The sequence below is a fragment of the Brachycentrus maculatus genome, unplaced genomic scaffold (assembly GCF_059751285.1).
Source record: "Brachycentrus maculatus isolate JH-2025_06_01 unplaced genomic scaffold, ASM5975128v1 h1tg000299l, whole genome shotgun sequence".
NCBI classification, from domain to species: Eukaryota; Metazoa; Arthropoda; class Insecta; order Trichoptera; family Brachycentridae; genus Brachycentrus; species Brachycentrus maculatus.
Window position 1 is genome coordinate 596,668 of NW_028281050.1, and position 27,654 is coordinate 624,321.

The 27,654-nt window shown below is 30.8% G+C and overlaps 1 protein-coding gene and 1 non-coding gene across 2 annotated transcripts; one reads left to right on the forward strand and one right to left on the reverse strand.

Annotated features, from left to right (window-relative positions):
* LOC148304881 (UNC93-like protein MFSD11) lies at positions 1–26,588 on the reverse strand. Its single transcript, XM_088267564.1, has 7 exons — positions 26,387–26,588; positions 17,350–17,519; positions 6,821–6,997; positions 4,379–4,671; positions 3,529–3,654; positions 2,772–3,076; positions 1–2,248 (listed from the first exon to the last, which is right to left on the reverse strand). The coding sequence occupies exons 1-7, from the start codon at positions 26,477–26,479 to the stop codon at positions 2,015–2,017; spliced, it is 1,398 nt and encodes a 465-aa protein (XP_088123690.1). The 5' UTR covers positions 26,480–26,588; the 3' UTR covers positions 1–2,014.
* LOC148304882 (small nucleolar RNA U3) lies at positions 22,838–23,048 on the forward strand. Its single transcript, XR_015838288.1, has one exon. It is a non-coding gene; the product is annotated as a small nucleolar RNA U3 (small nucleolar RNA).
* Positions 26,589–27,654: the final 1,066 nt, after the last annotated feature.

Genomic DNA, 27,654 nt, shown 5'->3' on the forward strand with positions numbered 1-27,654 from the left:
TTTTTTTTTCTTCTTCAATATATTTTTAGAAATAGATTTTTTCTTGTTAATTTCATTAATTGCCTTTAGAGTGAATTATTTTCAACGGCTCTTATTCTTTACAATAAACGTATTGATTAATTATCTTTAAACACGTTTCCTGATAATATTGATTGTGCCATACGACTGCTTGGTGGTTCTAGTGTTAATTGACAATTTTGGTGCTCATGTCCATTTTTTCACAACACTATGATCAATTCTCTAGTCTTTCAGCTCTCCTTTCTTTTGGAAACGCAACTCTATTTACAGCTCTGTTTACAAGGAACTAACGACTTCTTTAACACTTACAACTTTTCATTCCCAACATTTTTTTATTAACATCAAATTGTTAAATACTTGCTATGTTAAATATATCATGTAAAGAAATATGTGAATATTTGATGAGTTTATTTACAAATAATATAGAAAACACAAATTTGTGATTTAAATCTCATGACTATGTAGTAGGTAACTAAAAATATTTAATTTCTTTATTTAAATTACTGCTGTTATAGTTAAATGGATATATTGGTTTACTATGGTAATTATCATTTAAGGCTCAATAAGAAGCAATATATTAAACATTTTCTTTTAATTAATACAGAGAGCCTCCATTATCAGAACATCAGTTATCCAAATTTTCAATTATCTCAAAATTTATAAAAAAACCTATGGTGTTGTTACTAAGCACATAGGGGCCACCTGTCTCTTATTAATTTTTCAAGAAACAATATTTCTTGTAAACATATTCCACCTTTTGACAAGCATGTAATGTACTCGGAGGTATGCGATGTTACATTTTTACAATACATATATGTAATTTTCTCTTCTGAATTGTATGTATGTTCCAATATCCCCAAACCTTTCTAATCTCAATCACCATATAATATAGAAAATGGAGGTTCTACTACTATGCACAAATCTATAGCACAGAGTGGTAAAAATTAGGAATATTTTGTCAACAACGAACTTTTTTTAAAATTAATATTTTCATTTGCTTGACTAGAAATCGCATAAAATATTAATTTAAAAGATATAAAATTTCTAAAATTGGAAAATGGTGCATAATTAATTTAGAGTAATTGCAAGTATATTTTATAATAATTATGGATTTGCAAATATAATGTTTGATAGAGTGGTTTGTTCATATGTCAATGTCAAATGAAAATCAAAATTTAGTTTCAAGTTCGGTTTACAACAATACTCTTAGACAAATACAAATTGAAAACATACAAATAATATTTATACTTAAAGCTATGCTAAAATGGCCAAAATGAAATAATGGCCAAATAATGTCTCTTTCTTTCCTAACTTTAAAAATAACTTATGTTTTATTGTGAGCTGCTTCGCTGTAAGATATTATACTTTTACATTTTTCAATAACTATCATATAAAGTTACACATAATCAATAAAATCTTAACACAAAAAATATGTTATATCACTCATATGATGCAAAAGAATTGATAAACAAATTGCATAAAGATTTTGATCTGTTAAAGATGTAAAGGTTTTTTTTACTTTACAATAATCAAATCATTTGTGGTTTTATAGAAATTAAAATCTGTTATTGACAAACAGAACAATATTATTTTTGAACATTTACGTAACATAACATCACTAAAAATTATTTTAGATATTTCATATAACCATCATTTATTTATAATAATGATAAATATATTAAATGCTTTTGAGTGATTTACATGTAGGAAATAAAATGAACACCACAATTGAGCAAATTCACATGATTAAAATGGGCACAAAATAGTACCAAAACAACATCAATGTATTCCTTTAAAAAACTTATTAGGTTTAACCTTTTTGCCAATGCGATAGTTAAAAATAAATATTTTAAACAATAATTTACATAATGTCAAGTTTAATATTGTGACGACAATTTGATAAAAAGTTATTTTGTTTGTGACAGTTATTTCACACTACGCCTAATATTTGAGTCACTTTATTAGAAGTCCAGCTGTGGAACTTGCAATTATTTCATCAATCGCTCTCGTGCATATTTGCAACAGGTCTAGTTTCATGTCTGGAAGCTGCAGAAACTACATCTTCGATGCAGGTTGTTTTGGATGCTTCTCGTATCCTGTTGTCCTTGGCGAGCCACTCTACGAAGCAGAAAGCAACAGTTCCTAATGTTCCCAGAGAGACCAGGATTCCCAGTTGTACACTGAGGGGAGCGTGCGATGAATAGAAGAAACAACTTGCGGCTGCCACGGACTGAAAATTAAAAAAAAATCTACATCGAATCATTGTTTAATTTAATTCATATCTAGTAGTGACAGTAAAGTTCTGAATTTAGAAGGATTGAGGCTTTAAAGGATACAAATCACTGACAGAGTTCAAGGGAGGCCTACATCCAAATATGGATGCAAAACGGCTTAAGAAGTAAGTTCTGAAATTGATTGTGTGATTCTAATAAATATTTATGATACTTTCTAATAAATATAGATACGCATATAAAAGCAATTAATTTTGTGATTAACTTTAACTTGAGATGAGATCTTTTTATAAAAGATGGTAAAACATCTATGAGTGAGTAAAACATCGTGAGTCTTATACATTCAGGTGGGTGGACAAAGAAAAGGAAAGACTAATTTGAATAGACTTTATATTTTTTGGGTTAAACTGTGATTTATTCCAAATCTACATTCATATACGAAAAGTAATTATGTTTGAATCGCTTTGGGGTGGTTGTATAACTGACTTTTCATTAAACCATACTTCCTAAGCTCCTGCTTACCTGGGTGAATTTGAAGATTGCAAAAGCTGATGTACTGTTCTCAGAGAAGGTGCCCCCGAGTGTAGCATAAATCTGCGTATTAAAGCAGGCGTCACCGAATCCAAGCAAGAAGCTGCAGAACATGGCCACGTACGGTGATGGGTCGATGTAGGACTTTTCATCTGTATCACCGAACGGAGCATCATTTGGAAGATTCAAGAATATCAGAAAGAAACTGAGAATGTGAATGAGGTATCCCATGATAACAACTGGGTCCCTGCCCCATCTTGTCGTTTTTGTTCCCAGAATGCCAAACAATGCACCACCTGTAAAATAAAAAACATATTACATATTGAGAAAGGTGTATCGTCTTACTTACACTACAATTCTTTGATTTATTAATGCAAACAATTTAAAGTATTTATTTAAACTGAACAAATAAGTAATTTTAATATCCAAGTGTCACTTATTATTTTCTAGCATAAATGATTTAATTTATAAATATTGTTAATTTTTAAGATAAGTACAGTAAGATCACGCATAATGCTTTTTTGGTATTGTATGATAATCTCTCAATATTGGGATCTCTCAAAATCATTGTGATATCAGTATTCCTCAAAATTGCTAACAATTTTGGTGCTTTTGTACTTGCATGCAGTCTTGCGGCGTGTTTGATATTAATTTAGCGCTGAAATTTATTGGAACGCATGTTAAAACAAGCAATTACTCAGCCCGTGAATAAATAGTGACAACATGAAATTTATATATTAATACACACCTAAAACCTCTCCTAAACCAATAAATACTCCAGAAAGTCCAACAAGTTGTTTCGCATTTTCTCCCATGCCTTTAGTAAAGCCAATACTTGGGCTGTATACTCCGCTGAAGAAGGATAACTCAATACCTGAAAGAAGAAAAATATGTAGAAAGGTTTTCTGATATTTTAATAGAAGTTGGCTGCAAAACTCTCTTGTTATTGCTTGTGATAATTCTAATATGTATACATAAAATGATCCAGTCATAGAATATGGGAGTTGAATGTGTTTGATGTAATGTAGATAATATAAGTGAAGAAGCTCAGGGTGAAGGACATTACTGCTATATGGGAAAGGAAATAGGGGAGTTTTAGTAGGTACTATAGGAGAAGAAAAGGAGAATAGCAGCAATGGCTAGGACACTCGGGACAGGACACCCGTATGGAATGGCATATTTTTATAATGCATATTGCTCACTCCTTTCAACGTCATATTTCAAAAATCGACAACTGTCAGTTGTGCATGTTTTCGGTATGCCCAAAAAAGGTATTTTATCCCAGCAAAAGCGGTATATTTTTAACTTAATATTTACCCGCTACAGGGCGGAAAGTGTTTTTTTTTGCATTTTGAAGTATTGTTTATTTATTTATTTAAATATACTAAATATTTTTCAAATGGAGAAAAAGCATTCAGGTTTTACCTAAAAAGATCTGTTGCGCAGTAAAAAGTTCAATCAGTGGCTTGATATTTATTTTTAATACATTGTATTATATTTTTAAACTTTAAAAACGTTCTCCTGAAAAATCAAGTTTTTTGATTTATGATGTTCTTGAAAGGAGAAAGCGATATGTGCATACATTGGGAATACTTTACCTGTGTAGAAAAAGGTGATGCTTAATATAAGCATTTCTTTAGTGCAAAACAACTTAATAGCACCGCGCAGCGCTTCCATTGGTCCTTCAGGCTCTGGGATTTCCACCTTCTCCGTGTCGCCGACAATTTCCGTTGGAGACACATGCGGCTCCGACTTCCTCAAGGACAGAAGGAAGCCTATGCCGATTATTGCCAGGGCTATGAGAACTCCAAACACCAGGTTGCGAGTATCAGCATCTATCTCAGTCTTTCCTTGGAACTGAATGTAAACAAATAGGTTTCCCAGGAACATACTTAAAAAAAGAAAATATTGATATAAATTATAGAAAATACTTTCTAAAAGTTTGTTAAAGGTATTTGAATATAAATTATGCCTTTATCTGCATCCAGATGGTGCATATGGTATTGTATCGGATCATTGCAATGTTAACTTGATTATTAATAATTTAAAGACTTCTTGCATTTTGAAATGAAATGAATTTAATGGGATATAGATGGCAAAAGTGAAGGAGTTCAGTGTGAAAGACATGATTGCTATATGGGAATAGAAATGAAGAAGGAAATATAGATAGATATGAGAATAGCAGTAATGGCTAGGGCACTCATTTTCGCATATCCATACTTGTGCTAGCTTGTGAAACATATACACTGCTAATGTATATGAATCCCTGAGGTACAAATAAAATAAAATAAACTCTCATATCAATAACTGTTTTGTAAACTTTGTATCCGAAGATAACATAAAGCCACTGAACATCTTTTAGAGAATACTTGACATTATTTTTATAATCTTTAATTAATATAAGATTTATTATTTACTTTGATTTTTATGTTAGCCAATATTAATCGGTTTGTTCTTCATTGAAAAACAAACATTGACTTCATTCATTGATTAAAAACATAATCGATTGCTACCTCTTCAAATATTAAAATAATGAAATAAAAACAAACATTGACTTCTTCATTGATTAAAAATATAATCAATTGCTACCTCTTCAAATATTAAAATAATAAAATAAAAACAAACATTGACTTCATTCATTGATTAAAAACATAATCGATTGCTACCTCTTCAAATATTAAAAAAATAAAATAAAAACAAACATTGACTTCATTCATTGATTAAAAACATAATCGATTGCTACCTCTTCAAATATTAAAAAAATAAAATAAAAACAAACATTGACTTCATTCATTGATTAAAATATAATCAATTGCTACCTCTTCAAATATTAAAATAATAAAATAAAAACAAACATTGACTTTGTTCATTGATTAAAAACATAATCGATTGCTACCTCTTCAATTTTTTTATATTTTTTTATTGATTTTTATTTTTTTTATTTTAAACTTCATGTACAGAAAATAAAAAGTACATTGGCGGGCTTATTGCTAAAAAGCAATATCTTCCAACCGACCATAACAATAATACAACAATAAAGTGCAGACGTACCGTCTTGATTACCAAAGCAAACTTGTGTAAAAAGTGATATTTTCTTGCCAATTGTCAAAAAAACATAGTCGAATACTTTCATATCGACTCTTCTTACCGGATAGTTGTTAAACTGTGACACGGAACTGTGCAATAATAACATAAAAACATCATTTCAAATATTAAAATAATAAAATAAAAACAAACATTGACTTCATTCATTGATTAAAAATATAATCAATTGCTACCTCTTAAAAATGTGTAAAATATAATCATAAAAAGCATTTTTAATCTATAATATAAAATAATGTGGGACATATCTATTATTCTGACGAAATACAAAAATATTAAATGTCTTGACCTAAAATTATTATCTGACTAAAGAACACTAATCAGAAATATAAATCACACAATCTTTGATTTACTCGGTTCATGTAAATAACATTAAACATTGGAATGCGATTACTCCAGTATTGATAGATTTAAAAATGTAGATCATTACTTAAACTGATTTTTAAAATACAATATATCCCAGATAATCCATAATTGTTCCCATAAAATCCATAAAAGTCTTCCCGGTTAATTGATCTCGGTAAATTGAAAGTGTATTGTAATTATGCTTTTCGAGTAACATTCAAGAAGCACATTAATAGTTCTCTTGATTTTGACAATGCTTACTTTAAAAAAAAGGAATAACCTGTAAAAACTCCATTTAGAGGTTTGTCTATAGGTGAGAAAGAAAGGATGAAAGAAAATTATGATATATACTCATACATAACTACACTTAGAATAATTAATTATAACATTTTCAATTTAATTTTTAATTGGGGGGAATTGAACCAGTTTCGCATTTGAGTATCTACCCAACTACGCAATGGAGCTGCCTACTTATTTCTCATTTCAATACATTTCAAAATGAATTTCTGGAACATTTATTTTTAGTTAGTATTTGTACTTAATTTTCATATCTCCCTTTTCTATACTACCAGCAGATGAGTAACAGAACATACCTTGTCTGCAACATAGCCCAGAAGATTCCAGAATTTCTTGAGATGGTTGCCGCATCACTGTTGAGAGTGAGGTAGTTTCCCTGGCCAGTCCATATGATGGCCGCTCCGGCTCCCAACACACAACTCGATGCATACAGCAACCACGTCTTCGGGAATAGGAAAGTGACGATGAACAAACTGAAATAGCACATTAATAAACTGCAATTATACTATGTATTCAGTTGACATAAAAAATGTTTTCCATTGATATTTTTCTATAAAACTCTGTTATGAGATAATAGATAATTGATACAAAGTATGATGCAAACTTTAATTTCTTTTTCTGAATATCTGGCTCAATTTTTTCAATTAAATTTAATTCGCATGTAAAATTATAATATTTCAATAATGCGAAGAATGAAATATTTGAATAATAGTAAAATGCACGCTGTTTTGTTATCAGCGTTAATGGGAATGGCAGATTATTATGTCACACAGAATGTGAAGATAATTCCCTGTTATGCAAATGTTCATAATAAACAAAATATAATATCATTTATGTCAAATAATAACGAACAATAAGCTGTGAATAAGTAGAACAGTAATACACATTAATGATAACAATAACTATTATTAGAATATACATATGTATTATAATATCAGAAGCATAATTTATTAAAGTGGTTCTTAACCGTGTTGGAGGTGCCGAACCCCACCAGTTTCATATGCGCGTTCACCAAACCCTTAATTGGAAAAAAATATTGCTAGATTGAAATATTCCTTTCAAATAATTTACTAAACCTATTGGAGAAATTAATATATTTTACGTCGTATAAATTTTCATAATATTTGATATATTCCTTTCAAATCATATACAAGATCAATTGGATAAATGAATATATTGTACGTCTTTTTTTTTCATAATATCGTAAAGTCGGTGTGTGTTTTGACCTCCGCTGAACCCGGGAGACTGAGTCACCGAACCGATGGGGTTCGATCGAACCCAGGTTGAGAGCCACTGATTTATTATCAATAATAAAAAAATTGAATTTTGTCAGTATAAAATCAGGAATGGATCAGTTATTAATCCCATCAAATATTTTCCACTCCCCACATCTATAACTAAGAATCTATAATGCAAGACTTGCCTTCACGTAATTGACGATCAAGATACTATGTCAATCCAATGTGGTGACCTATACGAGTACATTATAGGGTGCGGAAAAAAGTCAAAATAGAGAATAAAATAAGTATGAAATTACTTATAATAAGCAATTGAAAAACAAAGAAAATGGTTCAAAACAAGGAACTTAGTAAAAAAAACATAGCTAGGAAAATAAAAAAAAAAATAGGAAAATTTAAGATGTTGAAATTAGTAATATGTAAAAAAAAGGAAGGCGAGCTGATCAGTAATATGCTCCAGATTCTTGGATTCAGAAGTGGATTATATTTAAAGGGATCCGGTTGACACAAGTACAGGAGCTCAGGGTGAAGGATTACTAGCAAATGGAGGAAAAACAGTATGCAGGATATAGAGAATCAGAGTGATAGCTAGGGCACTCTGTTGCAAATCCATACCCATACAACTTTGTGTAATGGGGAAATAGTAATATGTTCTTGTGATAGAATACACAATTATTTGGTGGTATTAAAATAGTGACGTTTGAAAATTTGGTCCAAGTGGACACAAATTGAAACACAAAAATTGATAAAACTTAGGGAACGCATAAAGCACTTGCTAGATCAATATGTGTGACATTATTCTTCCCAATTCAGCTAGCTGACCTAATTCTATAAGTGGATGATAAAAGCAAACATGTTATTCCTAATATCTCCTATCAAATTTATCAATGCGTATAAATACGATACAAGGATATTTCTTGTCCACTTGGCATTTTATCTGACCTACTAATATTTATTTGCTCAATTTAATACTATAAACAATAATGATGAAAGCATTTCAATACATTATCTTTTTTTAAAGGACAACCTGCCTAAAACTCAAAGTCAAACTAGCACCTGACGCCAACGCAAGTTGTACATATTAGGATGTGGATGCATGTCTGCATTCAACATTTTGAAATGCAATTTATATTAAACTAGCAAATGTAAACTAGTAAATAAAAATTTATCCACCTACAACTGCTACTTGGAAAGTTGTATTTGTATTTAATTTTTTTTAAACATTATTCGTGTGTATATTTTTTGAGTTCGCAGTTTTTACATTATTCGATTTTAGATTTTTTACGTGTTTTATATTTAGATTTTTATATTTAAATATGAAGGTGCAATTGTTTGATATTTTGTAAAAAAAAATGATATGCCTACAATAATTTATCTCATAATGCTATTTTCTACTAAGAAAATAATTATTCTATAGAAATCTAGAATCCAATACAATAGTTAAGGAACTTTAAAAAATAAATATACTCATATGATTTTTCAACATTGCCAACTTACAATTTGGACATGGGCGACAACGACAACATATAGTGTATGGAGTATTATAATTATACCAATATGTTATATAATTAATTCTCACTTTAAGGCATTTTTTGCAATTTTTTTAGTATTGAGTTTGTTATTATTGTTATTAAAAAATATGTAATTTTAAGAAATCAATCATGGGTATGAATTATTATTCTCCGACTATCAACACCCACGGATTAATCTATTAACAAAATTCTAATAACCTATAATTTGCCAGTTAAAGTCTAATTAGTTTATGTATATTTCGCGTTCGAGCAACATTGGGTTGGCGAAAAGCGAAAAGAATGGTAAAAAATATTAATCAGACACACTGTGAAAAAGAGATTATTCTGAATAGTAATTTTTGCAGTCATTGTGATCGTAATAATTCGCATTTCACGACGCAACTTGTAACTAGGTAATAGTGAAAGCGATAAATGTTTGTAGCATCTTTATGCTCGCAGATTCTAGACGTAATCGTCTCAGTTATATGTAGCATTCTGGCAATCAAAATATTTTTTCTGTGTTATCTGCAATAATCAACTGAACATTTTAATACCAAAATAATATTTAAAAAATAAGAAGAGCAATTAAGTTTTTTTTTCAAATTAGTTTTGATCTTATAATTCCATGCAACAAAAAAGAGCAATATTGTCATTCAGGAATATTATTTGAGAAATACATATCGCTCACTCCTTTCAGGAACGTCATAAATCAAAAATCGTAAATTTTCAGTTGTGCATGTTTTCGGAATGCCCAGAAAATGTACTATATCCCAGCAAAAGAGGCATATTATTAACTTAATATTTACCCGCTACAGCGCAGAATGTGTTGTTTTTGCATTTTGAAGAAAATGTATTGTTTAATTATTTTTTTAAATATACTAAATATTTTTAAATGGAAAAAAACCTTCAGGTTTTACCTAAGAAGATCTGTTGCGCAGTAAAAAGATCAATAAGTGGCTTGATATTTATTTTTAATACATTGTATTACATTTTTAAACTTTAAAAACGTTTTTCTGAAAAATCAAGTTTTTTATTTATGATGTTCTTGAAAGGAGTGAGCGATATGTCAAATTTCGCATTATCTGTTAGTTAGGTACCCTTTAAGACCTAAATATAATGTCTGATGACCCAAAAATAAAGTTTTTTACGCAAAATATAGACTATTTAAAAACTATGCATGTACTTATATATTTCGATGTCAAAAGTAGAATATGGGTTCGTATGGCTCGTACATAACATAATAACAGTTATCTTATTTAAAGTCATTAATATTCAATTCATCATCCTCTCACGAAGTTTTCTATGGCTACATTAACAATAGAAACAATTATCATTTTACAAAACAAATTAATTGAAACGTAATAAGATTCGACAAGATTCAATAAAATGCAGACCTACTAATAGATTTCTAGCAATACCATATTCGCGAAAAATCGCAATCGTCAAGGTTATTCGTAATAGTAAAAGTTAGAATCTAGGTTTCTACAGCTAAACTTTACTTTCTAATACAATATATAGGACTTATACCTTACAAACATACTAAATACTTTTTTTAACACGGTTAAACTAAACAATTCATAAATAATTAAATAACTAGGTATTGACACAGAACCCATAACATCATAAACCAGAATGAATGGTTTAATCTTTTAAAAGTTTTATCATGTAAAAAACTTCTTAAAATAACTGAGCTGCAAAATCTCCTTTCTATTAGGGTGTATCATAATTTTAAGTAATAAATTACCCCACATATTATTTAAATCTATATATAAAAATCCATTTCTATAATAAAATCATACATAAAAACCTTACTTCAACTTATACGTAATTATTATAATAATACATTAATTCATTAAATTTAAATTACTTTTGACAGAAAAATTATATAAAATCATGGTTTTCAACTCCTGCCTTGTTGTGAATGTTTATAACATAGAATTTTGTCTAGCCTCCTACCAGTCTGATAATGTCGGTAACTACGAAACCCGGGCACTACTCAAATAAAATTAATGTGGAAAAAACTGTATAGTTATTATTCTATTAAGTAATAAAGTTTTTTTCCATACGGTTTCGGAGCATTCAGGCATCTCACAATCCGATCTAGTAACCTGGGTATAATATTTGCTTACTAGATCCTGGATATTATGTAGACACATTTTTAATACTTGATTTCGTATAAAAATGATACTATATTTTGAAAGAGATCTCAGAAAAAGGTGTTTGAAGAACACGATAAAAAACATTCCGTTTAAAAATTGGGAGGTATCGTCTTAGGCTGGACATATAATTAAGTAGTCAATATGCCCCATGATAGCTAACTGGACATGAAATATATGTCTATTTTTGTATCAAAAACTGACGCAATCTGAACTTTATGCCAATTTTAAGAGAGTGTCGTTGCCCAGGTCAAGGTGGAATACTTCGTGTTATTTATATTAATTTTATAAATTGACATAATACACAATAGATTTGCATATTATCAAATAGGACACAATTTACATATATTTTTTGCATATAATAAATAAAGTCTAGCATAATGTTAGCGATTTTGGTTTCATTGACCCCATTTTTTGACGTAGGATGAAAATAACTTATTATCATAAAATATTATATATTTATGTATATACTTCACTACATATTATAATTCAATACGATTAAATTTGAAACATTCACATTTTTTATACATTCGATAAAGCTCTGTTTTAAATTTTAACATCCAGACAGTTAAAAACTCGATATTTCAAATCCCGACATATCTAAATGACAAAAAAATATTGAAATTGTCGAGATTTCGACAGGGAACTTCGCAACGCAATATTTTCATACATTTTTTTTCAACCATAACTCTTAACTTACAAATAATAAATTTAGAAAGTTAGATTTAGAAAAAAGAAGAAAAAATCAGATAACCGTGAATCAAATTTCAATATGCAAATATCAAAATACTATTAAAAACCTATCATGTTTATTTTCAAAGCTATATTGTTAGCATGAATAATTTTCAAAATAAAAATGATAGATTTTTAATATTGGTACGTTAGTTTACAGAAATATTTTATAGTACTTTGTTATCTAAGTATAAAAATATATCGTTCGTAAGTAAAGAGTATAAAAATATATAAAAAAATATTACGTCGTGACCCGTTTAACACCTAAAGCGCGATGCCCTCAAACAAAACGCGCCCAGCGGTGGTGGGTCTGATCTGACCCAGTACAGAAATCGCCTTTTAGACGTTTTTTGTCGGGTTTTTATATTTTATATATTAATCAAAATAGGCTACATAGCAATAGGATAATGTGTCATAAGTTTTGTATGAGAATTTTCAAGTTTTTGATAGTTTTGAATTTAAATTATCCAAGCGCTTCATTTTACATGCGAACTCGACCGAGCGCAGCTGCTAACTACCACCGCGTAGCATGTCGCATCCGCGTGAGGCATGATCGGCATGAAGCAGTGGTTGTAAACATGTTTATTTTTACTGAATTCAAATAATTTGTGTTTTTAATTTTTTAACTATATTTTAAGTCAACATCATAAAAGATAGAATTTTTAACTTTTATTTGTTATCTTCAAATATAAAACGTGGCGGTTAGCTCCAAAAACCACAAAATGATTCTGGGATTTTGACTTGAGTTCATAATTCAAGATAAATTTTTGTCCATAATGCAATTAAAATTTATTTTAAATACAGTGAAAATGGTAAATTTTTCATTGAAAAATATAAACAGAATTGCCCAAAATGGTGTAAATATTCATTTAATGTTCGCTATTTCTTACATAGATTTGCGGGTCTTAGAAATTATGAATATAATTTTGTAGGGTACTAAATAAAACTAATTTTTGGGTATAAATTATTTTTATATACAAGTTCGTTAGACATAATAGGTAACAAATTTAATTTTAATATTGACAAGTAAATTATTATCAAAAAATCAGAAGACAATCGCTACTTTTCTTGTTAAAATCGATGTCTTCATCACTTACTGACATTTCTTACAAAACCAAGTTTTCTGTTTCACTTTAAAATTCTGTATCTAAGGTTTTTGAATTCTAAATCACTGTCATCAACACTACTTTCTCACTTTTCTTTCAATTTTATAACTGTCCAAAAGTCGTCCAATCTCGTTATGAGATATTTATTTTTTTCCTGCCATTCATTGTGGTAAAGTGTCGTAAAGATTTTTTTTTTAAAAACTAGAAATTGTTCAAACATAAAACAGTTTATTGTGAAGTTTTGAAGTTAGTAACTTTGTGTATGTCGGTGTTGTATATATACATAAATCTATTATATACTATATATTACCACTATTTGTGGTATTTTCTAAGTAAAACTTAAATTAAAAATGGTTAGATTTTACCAAAAAGTAACTGCCGAATCAATTTATGAAAATATGTAATAATTTATGTAATAATTACACTTTTTTAAACGTGATCCTTAGTATTTTTCATACAAGTAAACAAATAAATCAGTTTAAAACGAATGTAAAAAAAACAATACACAGAATCAATCGCCAAAGATTGACAATGTTTGCTTTTGTTTTGGGGAGTTCGAGGGCACGGCAGACGGCACACTAACACATTGATAGCGAACAACTGACCTTACTCAATATGATTTTTGATCTTTTATTTGTTCTTTTTTTTTAAATAACTCATTCGAATCTGGTCCGATAATTTTTGTTTTTATCTCAATTTGTAGGTAATTGTTTGAAGAACGATTACACTGAAGGAAAACGACGTAAAAAAATTACCTATTAAGTAATTAATAATTTTCCGCGATGGTGGGTCTGATCAGACCCACCATCGCAGAGGAGGTGTTAATTGAAAGAAAAAACGTTTTTGACCGAGGGTAGTTTAGATCGTTTTAGATCCGATGTGGCTTAATTTGTTATTAAAGTGTCTCCAGAAGGCGAAACATTTGTCACAACGAAAAAAATATGTTACGTATAAAAAAAATGCATCTTCGATTTATCTTTATCAAGTATATAAATCAATTTAAAAAAAGAAGTTCTACACAATAAATTCATTTCTCTTCTTATTTATTCGTTATTTTGCATAATTTCCGTAATTTTAGTTTTAAATCCAATCTAAAACATTACAAATCATGATGCAATTATTACTTATTACTCGCGAGACTGATTGAAAGTATTTGCACGTTCTTTATTTGCAATAGCAAATAATTATTGCAATACCTACTCTATTAGGAATTCGCTAAAATCCATACGTACTGAGGCGCTGCTCACGGTTGAGGTACACAGAATATGTAATAAATAGTAAATAGTAGAGTAGATGTTTTATAATGACAAATTTAGGCGTTTTGGTTGTAAGTCTGCCAATATATAAAAGAAAGTAGAAGATAAATTAAATAAAATTACATCTTTCAAAAATTAAAGCAATATGGATGTTTAATGATAGGTATAATTAGGCTTTCCATAATTATAAAGCTCTAAACCGGGACAGGTAGAGAAAAAAAACAAATACAGTTAAACCTCTTATAACGAACATAATTCGTTCCAGCATCTTACTCGTTAAGCGAAACATTTTTTGTTGCTCGTCAAAATGTTTGAATAATTGGACCCATTTATCCACGTATTCAGTTTGGGTCGTCGTATAACTCCATTCTTCAATTTTTTATGCAAAAAAGTTTTTTGAGCGACAGTTGATCAAAAAGACTATACTTAAGTATTAATTTGCTGTCGTTCATCTGGTTGGTGTATTTCGTTTATAGCTTTTGCAGATCTCTCTATTTCTTCCCATTTTAGTACATATATATTGATACAGTATATATTGATATATCATCAGTAGGCTTAATAATCTAGTTTCTGATACAATAAACAATAAAGTAATATAACCGGAAAGATAAAATAAACAAGTAATAAAAAATCAGAAAAATAATGATAAGAAATTTCAAATCACGAAATCGTAAGATACATTTTCAAGCACCTACAACAACCACGTAAATTATCACATTTTTCTTTCACAATATTAATAATATTATTAAATAAATAATGATTTGCTTGTTTATTTTTAAAGATAAATAGCGTATCAATAGAATTTAAAGACTTTGTACACTTTTATCATGAACCATAACTGCATAATATGACGTAGGTGCTCGACATACTCGTAATACAAAATAACAATAAAATAACTCATATTATAAAAAATATATATTTAAATGATAACACAATCTAATTAACTCATATGTGTACTTGTATACTAGATCATGAAAACAGTTTGGTTTTATAACGAAGAAATGAACTAATATTTTTTTTTAAAGACTTGAATTTTTTTAATTTCCAAGCCTTACGCTTGAAAATTTTAAGAGTGCAATTTGAGATAAATTCAATATCTTTTTCACTTGATAAAATTGCTATATTTTATATATAGACATATAATACGAGTATAACTACACATGTAATACGAGTATTATTATATACATGCTTAATGGTTTATCAATGACTGTCAAACGATGAAAGTATGTTTACGTTGGCAAGTCTACGGTTCGACGTATCCATGTGTAGAATTTTGTTTCCGGCTTCTAAATACAATGTGTTTTTTCTTCTACGACCTCAAAAAATTTTAAAGTAATCTCAAAAGAAAGAAAAATAGTAAAAAAAAATTACTAACGTATGCGAAATTTTAGATCGATTCAACGGTAACGGAAGAATGTGGGTCACAATTCCAATCATTTATGGACAATAGGACGATACCCACTGTCAAACTGACTAGGTTTTTTTAAGGTCTCCATATCTTATCCTGCAGTGATTAATTTTAGAATGTTTTTTTTTGTGCCAAAAGTATCTTCAAGTTTTATTTATGTAATTTTACATTCCGACGACTTCGTTGTTGATCCTTTGTCGTTTCTATTACAAACTAGTTTAATCTGATATCAACGCAGGAATAGGCTTTGATAATAATAATATTTCAAGGACAAAATATAATTATAGCCCCTTCGAATAATGTCATATTACCTACCAATCTTGTTTTAGAATGTGATATCTGGTATTATTGTACAAATTGTTACATAATAAACACTAAAAGACGTACTTACGCTACAAATAGCGCAATTTTCAAAGTATTGGGTAGGTATAATCAACGAATACCTTATTATCAAACAGAATATATTAAAGCCGACTTGTGTGTTTATTCCACGATTATTTTAAACATAGCGAAATATATGTCTTACGAAGGTGGGTAATCATCATTAGAGTGATCCATTCACTAAACCAGATCAATTGAAAGATGGATCTTTCGTCGGACGAGGAGAGAGAATTATAGGCGACTCACTGATTCATGGATTCACTGATACATTGTGAAGCGAGGAGCTAAAAACTGAAGGTGGCTGAGAAGTTTTGTTATAATGAAACTTTTTTCTTATATTTCTTTTTGCTCCTTGGTCCACAATTTAGTGAAACGATGAATTCAACAAACCAGCGAACGAGGCACCAGCCTAATGAACCGGATTCATTCAAAATTGGGATCTGTTCACTCGAATATTAAATGGGTCATTAAGATCCGGTCGTTCACGAACAACTCGCGTCTAACGTCTTCCACTATCATTATCCCGTCTATTTTTTCAACTTTTAGCATACCTATCGTATTGCGTGTGTTTGTCATCTTCAGAGCGAAAAACGACATTATTCGTATAATATTGGTAAGGAATCGAAAAACTTGAGAGTTTTCCAGATTGTCATTAAAAATTTCGTTCACTCAATCCGATTTCGTTTATATTTATTTCAAGCACATGGGGTCCAGAGTAACTATTCGTGACCATCGCTCAGTAGGTCCTGCCCAACACCTTGGCCATTCTCCAGCCCATGGGGATCAAGAGGAAGGAGGATCGGCTCATCTTTTCTCCGCTCCAGACTCAGCCCACTCGACGTCCCGAGCCGATTGACGTTTTATTATATTTATTATACTTTTATGTATTATTACCACCATCTTCCTATTATTATTATCCAAGTCGTCATTATCAATATGTCCATTATCAATCAATATCAATACGTCCATTATCAATATGTAGTATTTTACGAAAACGGCGCTTTATTAATTATCATAATTATTATTATTATTATTACCAGTATGTGGCAGCGCCGACCACCATGGCCACCCTGGGTCCTGTAAGACTGATGACGGAGGGGGCGAGCCAATTGAAGATGGCCAGGGAGGCATATATGATGGCCAGAGAGATGTACCCATCTCCTTGGAAGCTTGGGTCATCCGCTGTTATACTGTCGAGAATGGTTTTCTAGAAAAAAATAAACACAATTAAGTTCTATCAACTAATAACTTGACACTTTTATATAATAAAAATAAATATTTGTAGATGTACTCGTAGTATTTAAAAATCCGTTCTGAGGTCGTTTATCTCGGTTTTCTTTTTCTCTCAATATTTCCAGCAGAATTTAAATTTTCCTGCTCTAACTATTCTCACTCAATTTTATTTTTAACTGCTTGGGTCCTTAACAAAAACAAAGAAATTATTGCTATTGTATGCCCTCAATTAGTAATACGGCCCATTTTATTTGTTTTTTTTTAAATAAAACAGATTTTTCATATTTTATTAGCATAATAAAAAGACGTAAAAAATACTGATAACCCAATACAGTATCACGAATAAATATATACACGCTTATGGAAAGCATTCAGAACGGCAAGCTCCTTAATTTGGTGGCAATTCAGTCACATCACCCCACTACTTCACAAACTCCACTGGTTACGCTTTCCCGAAAGGGTTGAGTATAAACTCTGCCTACTCATGTATAAATCAATACACAATATGGCTCCAGAGTATCTTAAGGAGCTGTGTATTCCAGATGAATTGGTTGATAGACGTCTCACGCTTCGATCGGCTACAACATCTGCAATGGGCAAAGTTATCTTACCAGCTCGCAACCAACGCACTAAATTTGGCGAGCGTGCCTTTGCTGTTGCAGGACCGACGGCGTGGAATGCTCTTCCACCAATGGTTAGAAATAGTGAGAGTGAGATGATCTTTAGAAAAAGACTAAAAACACATTTGTTTGCTAAATCATTTCCACCATAATATTTTCCCCAATTCATTCACAGTGAAGCGCCCTTGAGGTATTTTTTTACGAAAATGGCGCTATATAAGTTATCCAATTTTATTATTATTTATTATTATTACCATTAAAAACATGGATATACCAAAAGAGACGAAGCAGTTATTACGGGATGAATATGACCTGGTAATTGATAGGACTTACGAGTTGTCATTGGCTATTTTTGGAGATCACTTTATATACTGCGTAACATTCTAATAAAAAATTAACAGAGAAATTTGCGTGTAATAAATATTCTTCACTTAATAATGGCAATGAGTAGACGATCGACTGAGAAACTGGCATCGCGAGTTCGATTCCCACAGATGCAGTTGCAAAAGTAATCCAATCAATATTAATTGTCAATTAATCTGATGTTGTGCTGATTAAATGCTTTTAACACACTCAAAATAATTAATTACATATTCGTAATTCTCAGGTAAGCCTATTTAACTTGTGTTAACTACAGTATCTACTCAATGAATTAGGGCCACCCATTAATTTTTTGAATACTCTGAAATCTTTTGGATTATTATATTTATTTTACATAAATACTTTAAGTTTTCTATTGACATCTAATATCATGTATATTACCTTCAATAATATGTAAAATATACCTGGATTACTTAAGCCTTTACAAAATTTCAAACCCTTTTTCTGAGAAAGGTCCCTAATTAGCACAGGTAGACAGATAGTTGAAAGTTCAAAAAATAGTCCTATCTCATTTATTAGTGAAGTTTCTTGAGTTCTGGTTGTTGTTTTATTTAGAGAGGTTATATAGTTATCGTGTCTTGTAAAAAAAACTTAATTTTTAATTCTAGTTCATGAAGTATAATTTTTTTTTGTAAACACAAGTGTTTTTTTTGAAAAGGACAAAATGGGAAAAAGTAAAGACATTTCTGAGGAAAAAAAGTCTAGTGTTATAGTGCTACTGAAATTAGGAATACTATCTAATAAAGAAATTTCAAAAAAAGAAAACGTTTCTCGTCAAACAGTGGACAGAATTTCAAAATCAATAAAAAATCAGTCACCCGCCGACAGCAATCGGCGAAAGAACTGTTGTAGAATTAGAAAAACAACACCGAGGACTGATCGAAAAATCGTTCAAAGTGCCTTAGAAAACCGTAGTGCATCAGCAAAAACATTAAAAATAAAATTGGAAGAAGAGGGTATAAATATATCGGTATCAACACTGAGGCGACTTCTTTACGAAGTAAATCTGAAATGCAGGCGCCCTGTAAAAGTACCAAAATTGACACCACGAATGAAACCGGATCGATTAAAATGGGCCAGGTTACATCGAAATTACTCGGTAGATGATTGGAAAAAGGTATTTATTTAAATTGAATTTTCAACATATCATTTTAGTAAATAAACTTATATATTTGAATTAAACTTAAATTTCTATTATTTTTCAGGTCATCTTTAGTGATGAGTGCCGGTTAGAAGCCGTGACAAAGAGCCGTCAATTCGTCAGGAGAACACCAATGGAAAGTTACAATGAGGCCTGTGTGGTAAAAGTTATCAAACACCCCCCTGCAACAATGATATGGTCATGTATTATTAACAATTTACCTGGGCCGTTGTTTTTCGTGGAAGGAACAATGAACCAAAATTCCTATAAGCAGGTCCTCGAACGAATTTTATTGCCCTTCTACCATACACTCGACCCAACAGAAGGTCCATACACCTTCATGCAGGATGGGGCACCTTGCCACCGGGGTAAATCAATAATAAAATTATTGTCTAACAAAAATCTGCCTTTGCTCCCCTGGCCTGGAAATTCTCCGGGCCTTAATCCTATAGAAAACGTAAGGGGCATGTTAAAAAATAAGGTATACTCATTTCCAAATCCGACAGTAGACTGTCTAAAAAAAATATTCAAAAAATTTGGTCAGAAGACGAAGAAATAAAAAACATGATAAAACAGTGCATTTTAAGTATGCCAAAAAGAATTGAGGCAGTTATTTCTCCCAAAGGTGGAAATACTAAATACTAACTGTATTTATATGAAAATATATGCATAATTTAAGCGTAATAAAGTGTTCATGAGTAAATAAAATTCAATGTTGTTTTATTCAAGGTTTTCTCTGAGTTATTCCTGTTTGAATTGAGAAATTGCGCGAAATTCTGCGTGGCCCTAATTCATTGAGTAGATACTGTAACTTCTTCTTCATAGTTTTGGTCAATGCCTCATTTTGTGATGTTTTGGAATCTCAGGCACTCGGTGCACAATTCCTTCCCATTCCTCTCGGTCCTGGACCAAGTTGAAGGCAGAGTACGATGAGGAGCTGGTTAACTCCTTTATCTAGTCAGACGACGATATTGATCGCTTTTAACTATCCCTGTTACTACCAGTTTCTCAAGACTACTCGTTATTTTTGGCAATATGCTCAATGTAAGAAAAAACTTTACAACTATCACATTAAAATAAAACAATCGTATTTTTAAAAGCTTGTGATAATTGATCAGAAATGCGTGAAATCGAAACGTAAAGGTTATTGACTTGTCACTAAAAACATGAAAATAACTCTTGTTACCCACTGTTTCGGTATTTACAACTAAAGGCGATTTAAACCAGCGAGGTGCATATAAGTATACATATAAGTATTAAGTTTTTATGCACAGTTGAAATAAGTGTATATTTTCATACAAAGTAATGTCTACCTACAAAAAGTACCTACCTACAAAAAGTACTCGTCCTGACTTGTCCCACGTTTCATGGAGGTATTTCGTGTTCTCATTTATTGCAATTGAAAATTATTTTATTAATTTCTTATTAATATACCAGCATCGAAAATACATTGTATCCCATAAATATGTAATATTAACACACACATGACAGGCATAGTTAGATAGACGCTCTACTGAAAAATTGGCCTGGCAGGTTTGATTCCCGTTATAAAAAAAAAAAACAAATATTTACTTTATTAGTCTGGATAGTAAAAAAAATGCTTTTTGTTACCAATTAAAACATATACATTGTTAATATCACAAATTATTAATGATACACATATATTTAGTTTATGTTCATTATTTCTGAAATGCGAAAAAACATCTGAAGTTATATGTACATTCATATGAAGGTAATATCGGTTATCAGCGGTCTTTTGGAAAGAAAACTGCGTCCACAAAATCGTCGCCGTTCTTTCAGCTGTGTGAAAATATGCATTATGAAAATCTGACCGGTATATACATAAGTATGTATAAAATTTGTCAAAGTTTGTACCGAAAACAAGTTTAAAATGTTTTTGAAAAAGTTTGCTAGAATCTTTGCAGACAATAATAATTAAACGCAGTTAAACCTAAAACAGTAAAACCTCGATATAACGGACCTCTATTTAATGAAGCTTGGATATAACGGACAAAAATTAGGTAAAATTATTGACTATTCGTTAGATAACGAAGTTCAATTATATTATACGTATTTTCGTAATTTTAGGAAGTTGACAATAAAAAAAACAGTTAACTCGAATGTGGAAACAAAACTTGATTTCATTTTCAAAGCAGGATTACCGAAAGCAAGCGCGACGATATCAAACAGCAGTCACTTCACGTGAGTGTCCGAAGGCAATAAATATAATTTTGTTTTTGTTTTGTATTGTTTCATTATATCTAAATACAGTTTTCATACGTTAAAAAAAGGTTATTGATTTATTTTGAACCTATTTTTTACATAACGGACATTCGGCTTTAACGGACACCCCCCAGTCCAATCAGTCCATTATATCGAGGTTTTACTGTACTTTACAAACGTCCAGCAATGTTGATACAGGATTATTCGAAATTTCCCAACGTATCTAATCGCTAGCCATATCCTGAATCCATTAGTACCTACAATTGGTATTTGGTTCCCAATAATCTACAATTACTGTGTGATTTATGGAGACTAGCGCGACTGCAGTGGAATTATTACGTAACTAAAGTTTATATACATATAATGTAAGATACAAAGAGAACAAGAACTGTTATGGTATGTCTTGAGGCGAGAGAAAGTATTGTTACTTGTTACAACGATAGTCTCGACGTGCAGGTCGAGTAACGAAATAAGATTATTAATCAGTTGTGTAAATAATAAACAACGCATCCAAACAGGAATGTCGTCTTCCACGGTAAATGATAAATCTGTCTCGAGTGAGGATGGGTTGCCCGAATCCTAACTGATAAAAGTGAGTAGGTACATAATTACTAGTTCTTTCTTTTACTACGGGATCATCTTTGCGCGTGTTTTTGATTTTAGATGAGTTACAATGCTATGAGGCAGGATTTACATTGAGTAAGCTACTGACGTCAGTACTGGCGCCGGGAATAGACTTACACTGTTTATACCTGGAAATAGAAGTCAGCATTTACGGTACAGCGCTTTACTGACGTGAAAATCAATTTTTACGATAGCAGTACCGAGTCAGCACTGACTTGCCTCGTGTTTGAAGTCAGTTAATGATTCAATTTAAATCCGCCCTTATGTTGAGAGCTGACGGTGTACTATGCAGTGTACCCACCTAAAGTTTTTGGGTACCATTTCTGTAGTACTTCCTCCCTCGTAACGTGTACACTCTACCAGAGTGACATTCCGCGATGAGGAGACGTGGCGCGGCCCCTTGAGCGTGAGGCAGGTCCCGAATAAGCCATTGCGGCGGATTCCCGACCATCGATGATCGTTCGCCGTTCGTGGTTTTCCGCGACGGTTAGGGGGTTGTCGCTTTCTGAGCGGCCAATTTTAAGTTCAGTTCATTCTAGTTCTCGTGGAGATGATGTAATTAGAATGATCAGTCGTCATGCGTTATCTTTACTCGGCAGACTTTTCTGGCTCCGTTATGGGGGACGAATTTAGACACACATTAGAAAACTTTTAATATCGTTTTCATAGCTCATGAAATAAAAACTTAATCGTTACTTTGTTTTCGATTTTAATTTTAATGATATGAACAAAAAAAATACTGGGTGGGGGAGAAGCAGCATATTTTTTCCCAAAAGTGTCATCCATTTGTCTAAATTATGTGTCTATATACATTGCATGGTGACATTTTAATGTCATAGTTCTATGGTTGATTTTTTTTCGCTTGTTGTATTTTTGTTTTATCGTTACCGTGGAGCCGATATTGATATAGATTTGACACAAATCGTAAGATATCGCAAATTGCTTCCCGCCATACGTATAAACATGACTTAACCCTGCTCGCACGCTCGAGTTTTCCGCCGGAGTTTTCCTCTTTCGGATTTCGGAATGTATGAATCCCATACAAAAATTACGTGTCAAACACGGGTTCATTTTTTTCGGAGTAGAAAATTTTATAAATAGGGAATATCTGTATGGATTTTATGCATCGGTATTCCGAAAGAGGAAAACTCGCGTGTGTTGGCTGCCTAAAACCAGAATAACAACACGGCGCCGCGAAATATTTGCGTAGACGCTCGAGTACGAAACGTCTTGGCAAGTTCCCGCCAATTGCAAAACGTTGATTTTCAATTGGTCTGGGTCTTTCTTATGTATTCTTTGTATCTTCCTTACTACCCACCAGCAGTTAAACTCTTAAAATATATGTTTTTGCGAATGATCCTTTATTTATAAATAAGCACGGTTTACACGGTAATAATAAATATAATACATCTACTTATCATTATACGGTAATTTTATAGAGTGCGTTGTCATCATGGGAACACTACCTTATACTGATAAAAGTGAAAACCCGTTTTTCTCAAAACACCTGAAAAGGTAATTGAACCATTTCAACAGGTGGACACAATATACGAAATCAAAAATTAATGTATTCAAACAATTTGAACCTAAATAGGCACAGGTAAGGTACCTACGTAATATAATAATGTAACTGACGATTAACCTTGATTGCATTTAGTGTTACGTTTAGTCCATTTTAATAATTGAATTTGTCATATTTAATGCGTCTTTAATACAGACATCAAATCATTTAACTGTAGTTGTAGTTGAGTAAAATTGTGCAGGAAGAACCGGCTTACATACGTAATAAATAAAAACAATTGAGAACATTTTTAGCGCCATTTTATAACGTTATTTTATGCTTGAAATTAAGTTATTATTTATTTGTATAATAAATGATAACTTTAACTACAACATTTTGAGTGTATCCAAATACTTGTTTACTACATTTTGAGTATGTCCAAATACTTGCTCACAAATCTGGATTTTTTTTTTGATATCTCAACATAGATGACTCGACTGGGAAACTTGCGTCGCGGGTTCGATTTCCGCCGATTGCAAAATGAATACAAGAAGTATTCAAATGGTCCGGGTATTTATGACGTATTATTCACGTCTACCTTCCTTATCCTTATTATCCTACCTGCAGACAAATAAAGACGTCTAAAATAGGAGCTTTATTCTTTTTTTTCTTATACCCACATATCGCCCACTCCTTTCAAGAACGTCATAAATAAAAAAACTTGATTTTTCAGGAGAACGTTTTTAAAGTTTTAAAAAATAATACAATGTATTAAAAATAAATATCAAGCCACTTTTTGAACTTTTTACTGTGCAACAGATCTTTTTAGGTAAAACCTGAAGGTTTTTTCTCCATTTGAAAAATATTCAGCATATTAAAAAATAAAAATTTAAACAATACTTTTTCTTCAAAATACAAAAACAACACTTTCTGCCCTGTAGCGGGTAAATGTTAAGTTAAAAATATGCCGCTTTTGCTGGGATATAGTACATTTTCTGGGCATTCCGAAAGTATGCACAACTTAAAATTGTCGATTTTTGATTTATGACGTTCTTGAAAGGAGTGAGCGATATGTATTTTAGCTTAAAACTCATTTAAAAAAAGTGTAAATAAAAAAAATATGATGTGGCAATGATTATGAAACAAAATTAGTTTAATTTGTATTGCGGATAAGGGAAACTAGAAGACATTAACAAAACGGCTTGACGAATAGTGCTAAATGCAGACTATAAGAAAAAAATTACTTGTCAACAAATAAATAGCAACGTACAAGAATCTTAAAACATGTTATTCATAACCAAAAAAATTGCCGTGTTGGCGAACGTGATCTTAATAATAATAATGATATTATTATTATTATTATTCATAATAGTAATAACAACAAAACTGGTTGTCTTAAGACATTAAAAATATATACATAACACGTCAATTCATACAGATTCATCTTTAAATGAGTAATAAGTTAACGGTTATATTCGATTACTTACTGGTATACTTATTTAAAAAAAATATATAATCAAATATTGTAGTAAGTATATGACATTTAAAATATTTTAGCTATAGACCCACCAGTCCAAAAAACTTATGAACCACAAATATCACATATATTATTATACATAAGTACCTATATAAATAATAACTACATATATACATATTTAGATTCGGAGGTATGAAACTCAAAAATTAAATTAACTAGAAATATTATTTTTGAGTCGTAATAATCTAAAAGTGGAGATGAGATATTAAATATTACTGTCATTAAAATTATTAAACAAAGACCACAAAAATGCATTCCAATGTTTTTTTAATTAACCTAATTTTAATATATTATCTACTAAATTACATACTTATCCCTTATTACATGAACATTTCATAATATGATGAGAAATAGATTCACGAGTTCCTATTGAGTTATAATACACAGCTTGTTGTATCAAAATAATTTCATTTCATACTTATACTATAAAAAAGGAAAAAATACATAAAAAATAACATTACGCGGGTATTTACGATGTAATCAACAATAGGTAATAATGCGATAAAACTACATTGTAAAAATGAAAGTTGACAATATTATTATCTCGTTCAGTTGCAGTTATAATAATGCAAACGACGTTTATTTCCATATAAGAGAAAATGTAAAACGCGTCATCAAAATTTAAATCAATATGGTGATTAAAAGCGGTATTTTCATAATATTTCGAAATTTATAGCGATAAAAATAAAGTAAAACAACGCGAAATGTCATTTTGACATTTACAGCACGTGCAGAAAATACGATAGACACAAAATATTGAAACGTCAAAATAAATTCTGACAGATCGAAAATAATATTATTTTTTGTAACACACCTCGATATTTCCCATTGTCTGGAAAGCCGTAAATACGAACATAAACCCGAAGCCGAGCATGATAACATTAAGAAACCTTTTTTCGATAGTCATTTTTGTATATTTATCGAGCGTCGCACTAAATTAGAATGTGTACGTCCAACACGAACCGGCGGCAAAATTAAACTGAAAAAAAAGTATCAGCCGTCTAGTATTTTACTGCAAGTATCATGGAATGCGGAGGCAGGTCTATTGAGTGAAGGACCCCGTACTCGATGGACGAGGTCGGACAGCACTTATTTGGTTCTCGATACAGTTTGATAGTCGGTATGAATTTACAGGAGCAGGATAATGATTAAATTTAATATACTTACATACAATCAGGTAGAAGCGTAATCCGGGACGGGATATTATTTGTGCTTGAACGCAATATCATTTATCAATTATATTCCATTCATAAAGAAATAACAAAATTTGTTGTTACGGAACAAACCAATAATTTTGCATTTGCGATGTAGTCCGCTTCGCTTTATTGGTTTTAGGGGATTCCCAATAATAGGTAACAATAATATACGTATGATCATATTTTTATGTGTAATTATTTTTAATTAAAAAATAATTAAAAGTACAATAATTTTTACATTACACGAATCATAATAATTTTCATTTTAATTTTAAGAAACTGTAATGAAATGAAAATTTATAAACCATCTTTATTTATAGGATAAAAAAATTAACAAAAGTATTTTTCATTTATTTTTATTACTAATCATCATATGGTTACGTGAATACTTCAAATAGGCGAGAATTATAAATAGCAATACTATCTATGATGATTTACAAATAAATATTTTTATTCCTTAATTTATTTATTATTAACTTCAGTTCTGTAAAATGGGTGACCCATAATATTTTGAAACACTCGACAGTCCTGATGAATATTCCACAATGTTTTACTCGAAACGTTTATCATACATAAAGAAATAAAGGTTTGTCCTCGCTTTCTCATTTCATCTCATCCCTTTTATTTATTTGGTTTCCTAATTGATCATTAATCATTAAACTAAACAAATGGATTTCAACACGAAATGCTGTAGGTACTTTATCAAATTTGTGGCGTTGCCCACAAATTCGCTATTTTAAGATAGCCTCCGAGTCAATCATTGGGTGAGTTTTTGCTCAGGATCCTTTTTACTATTTCTACATAGATTTGGTCGTCGTTGGTACCAAATACTAAATAGTTACTAGTTGCTATTTTTCTATTATTATATCCGCGTCCGTGGTATAAC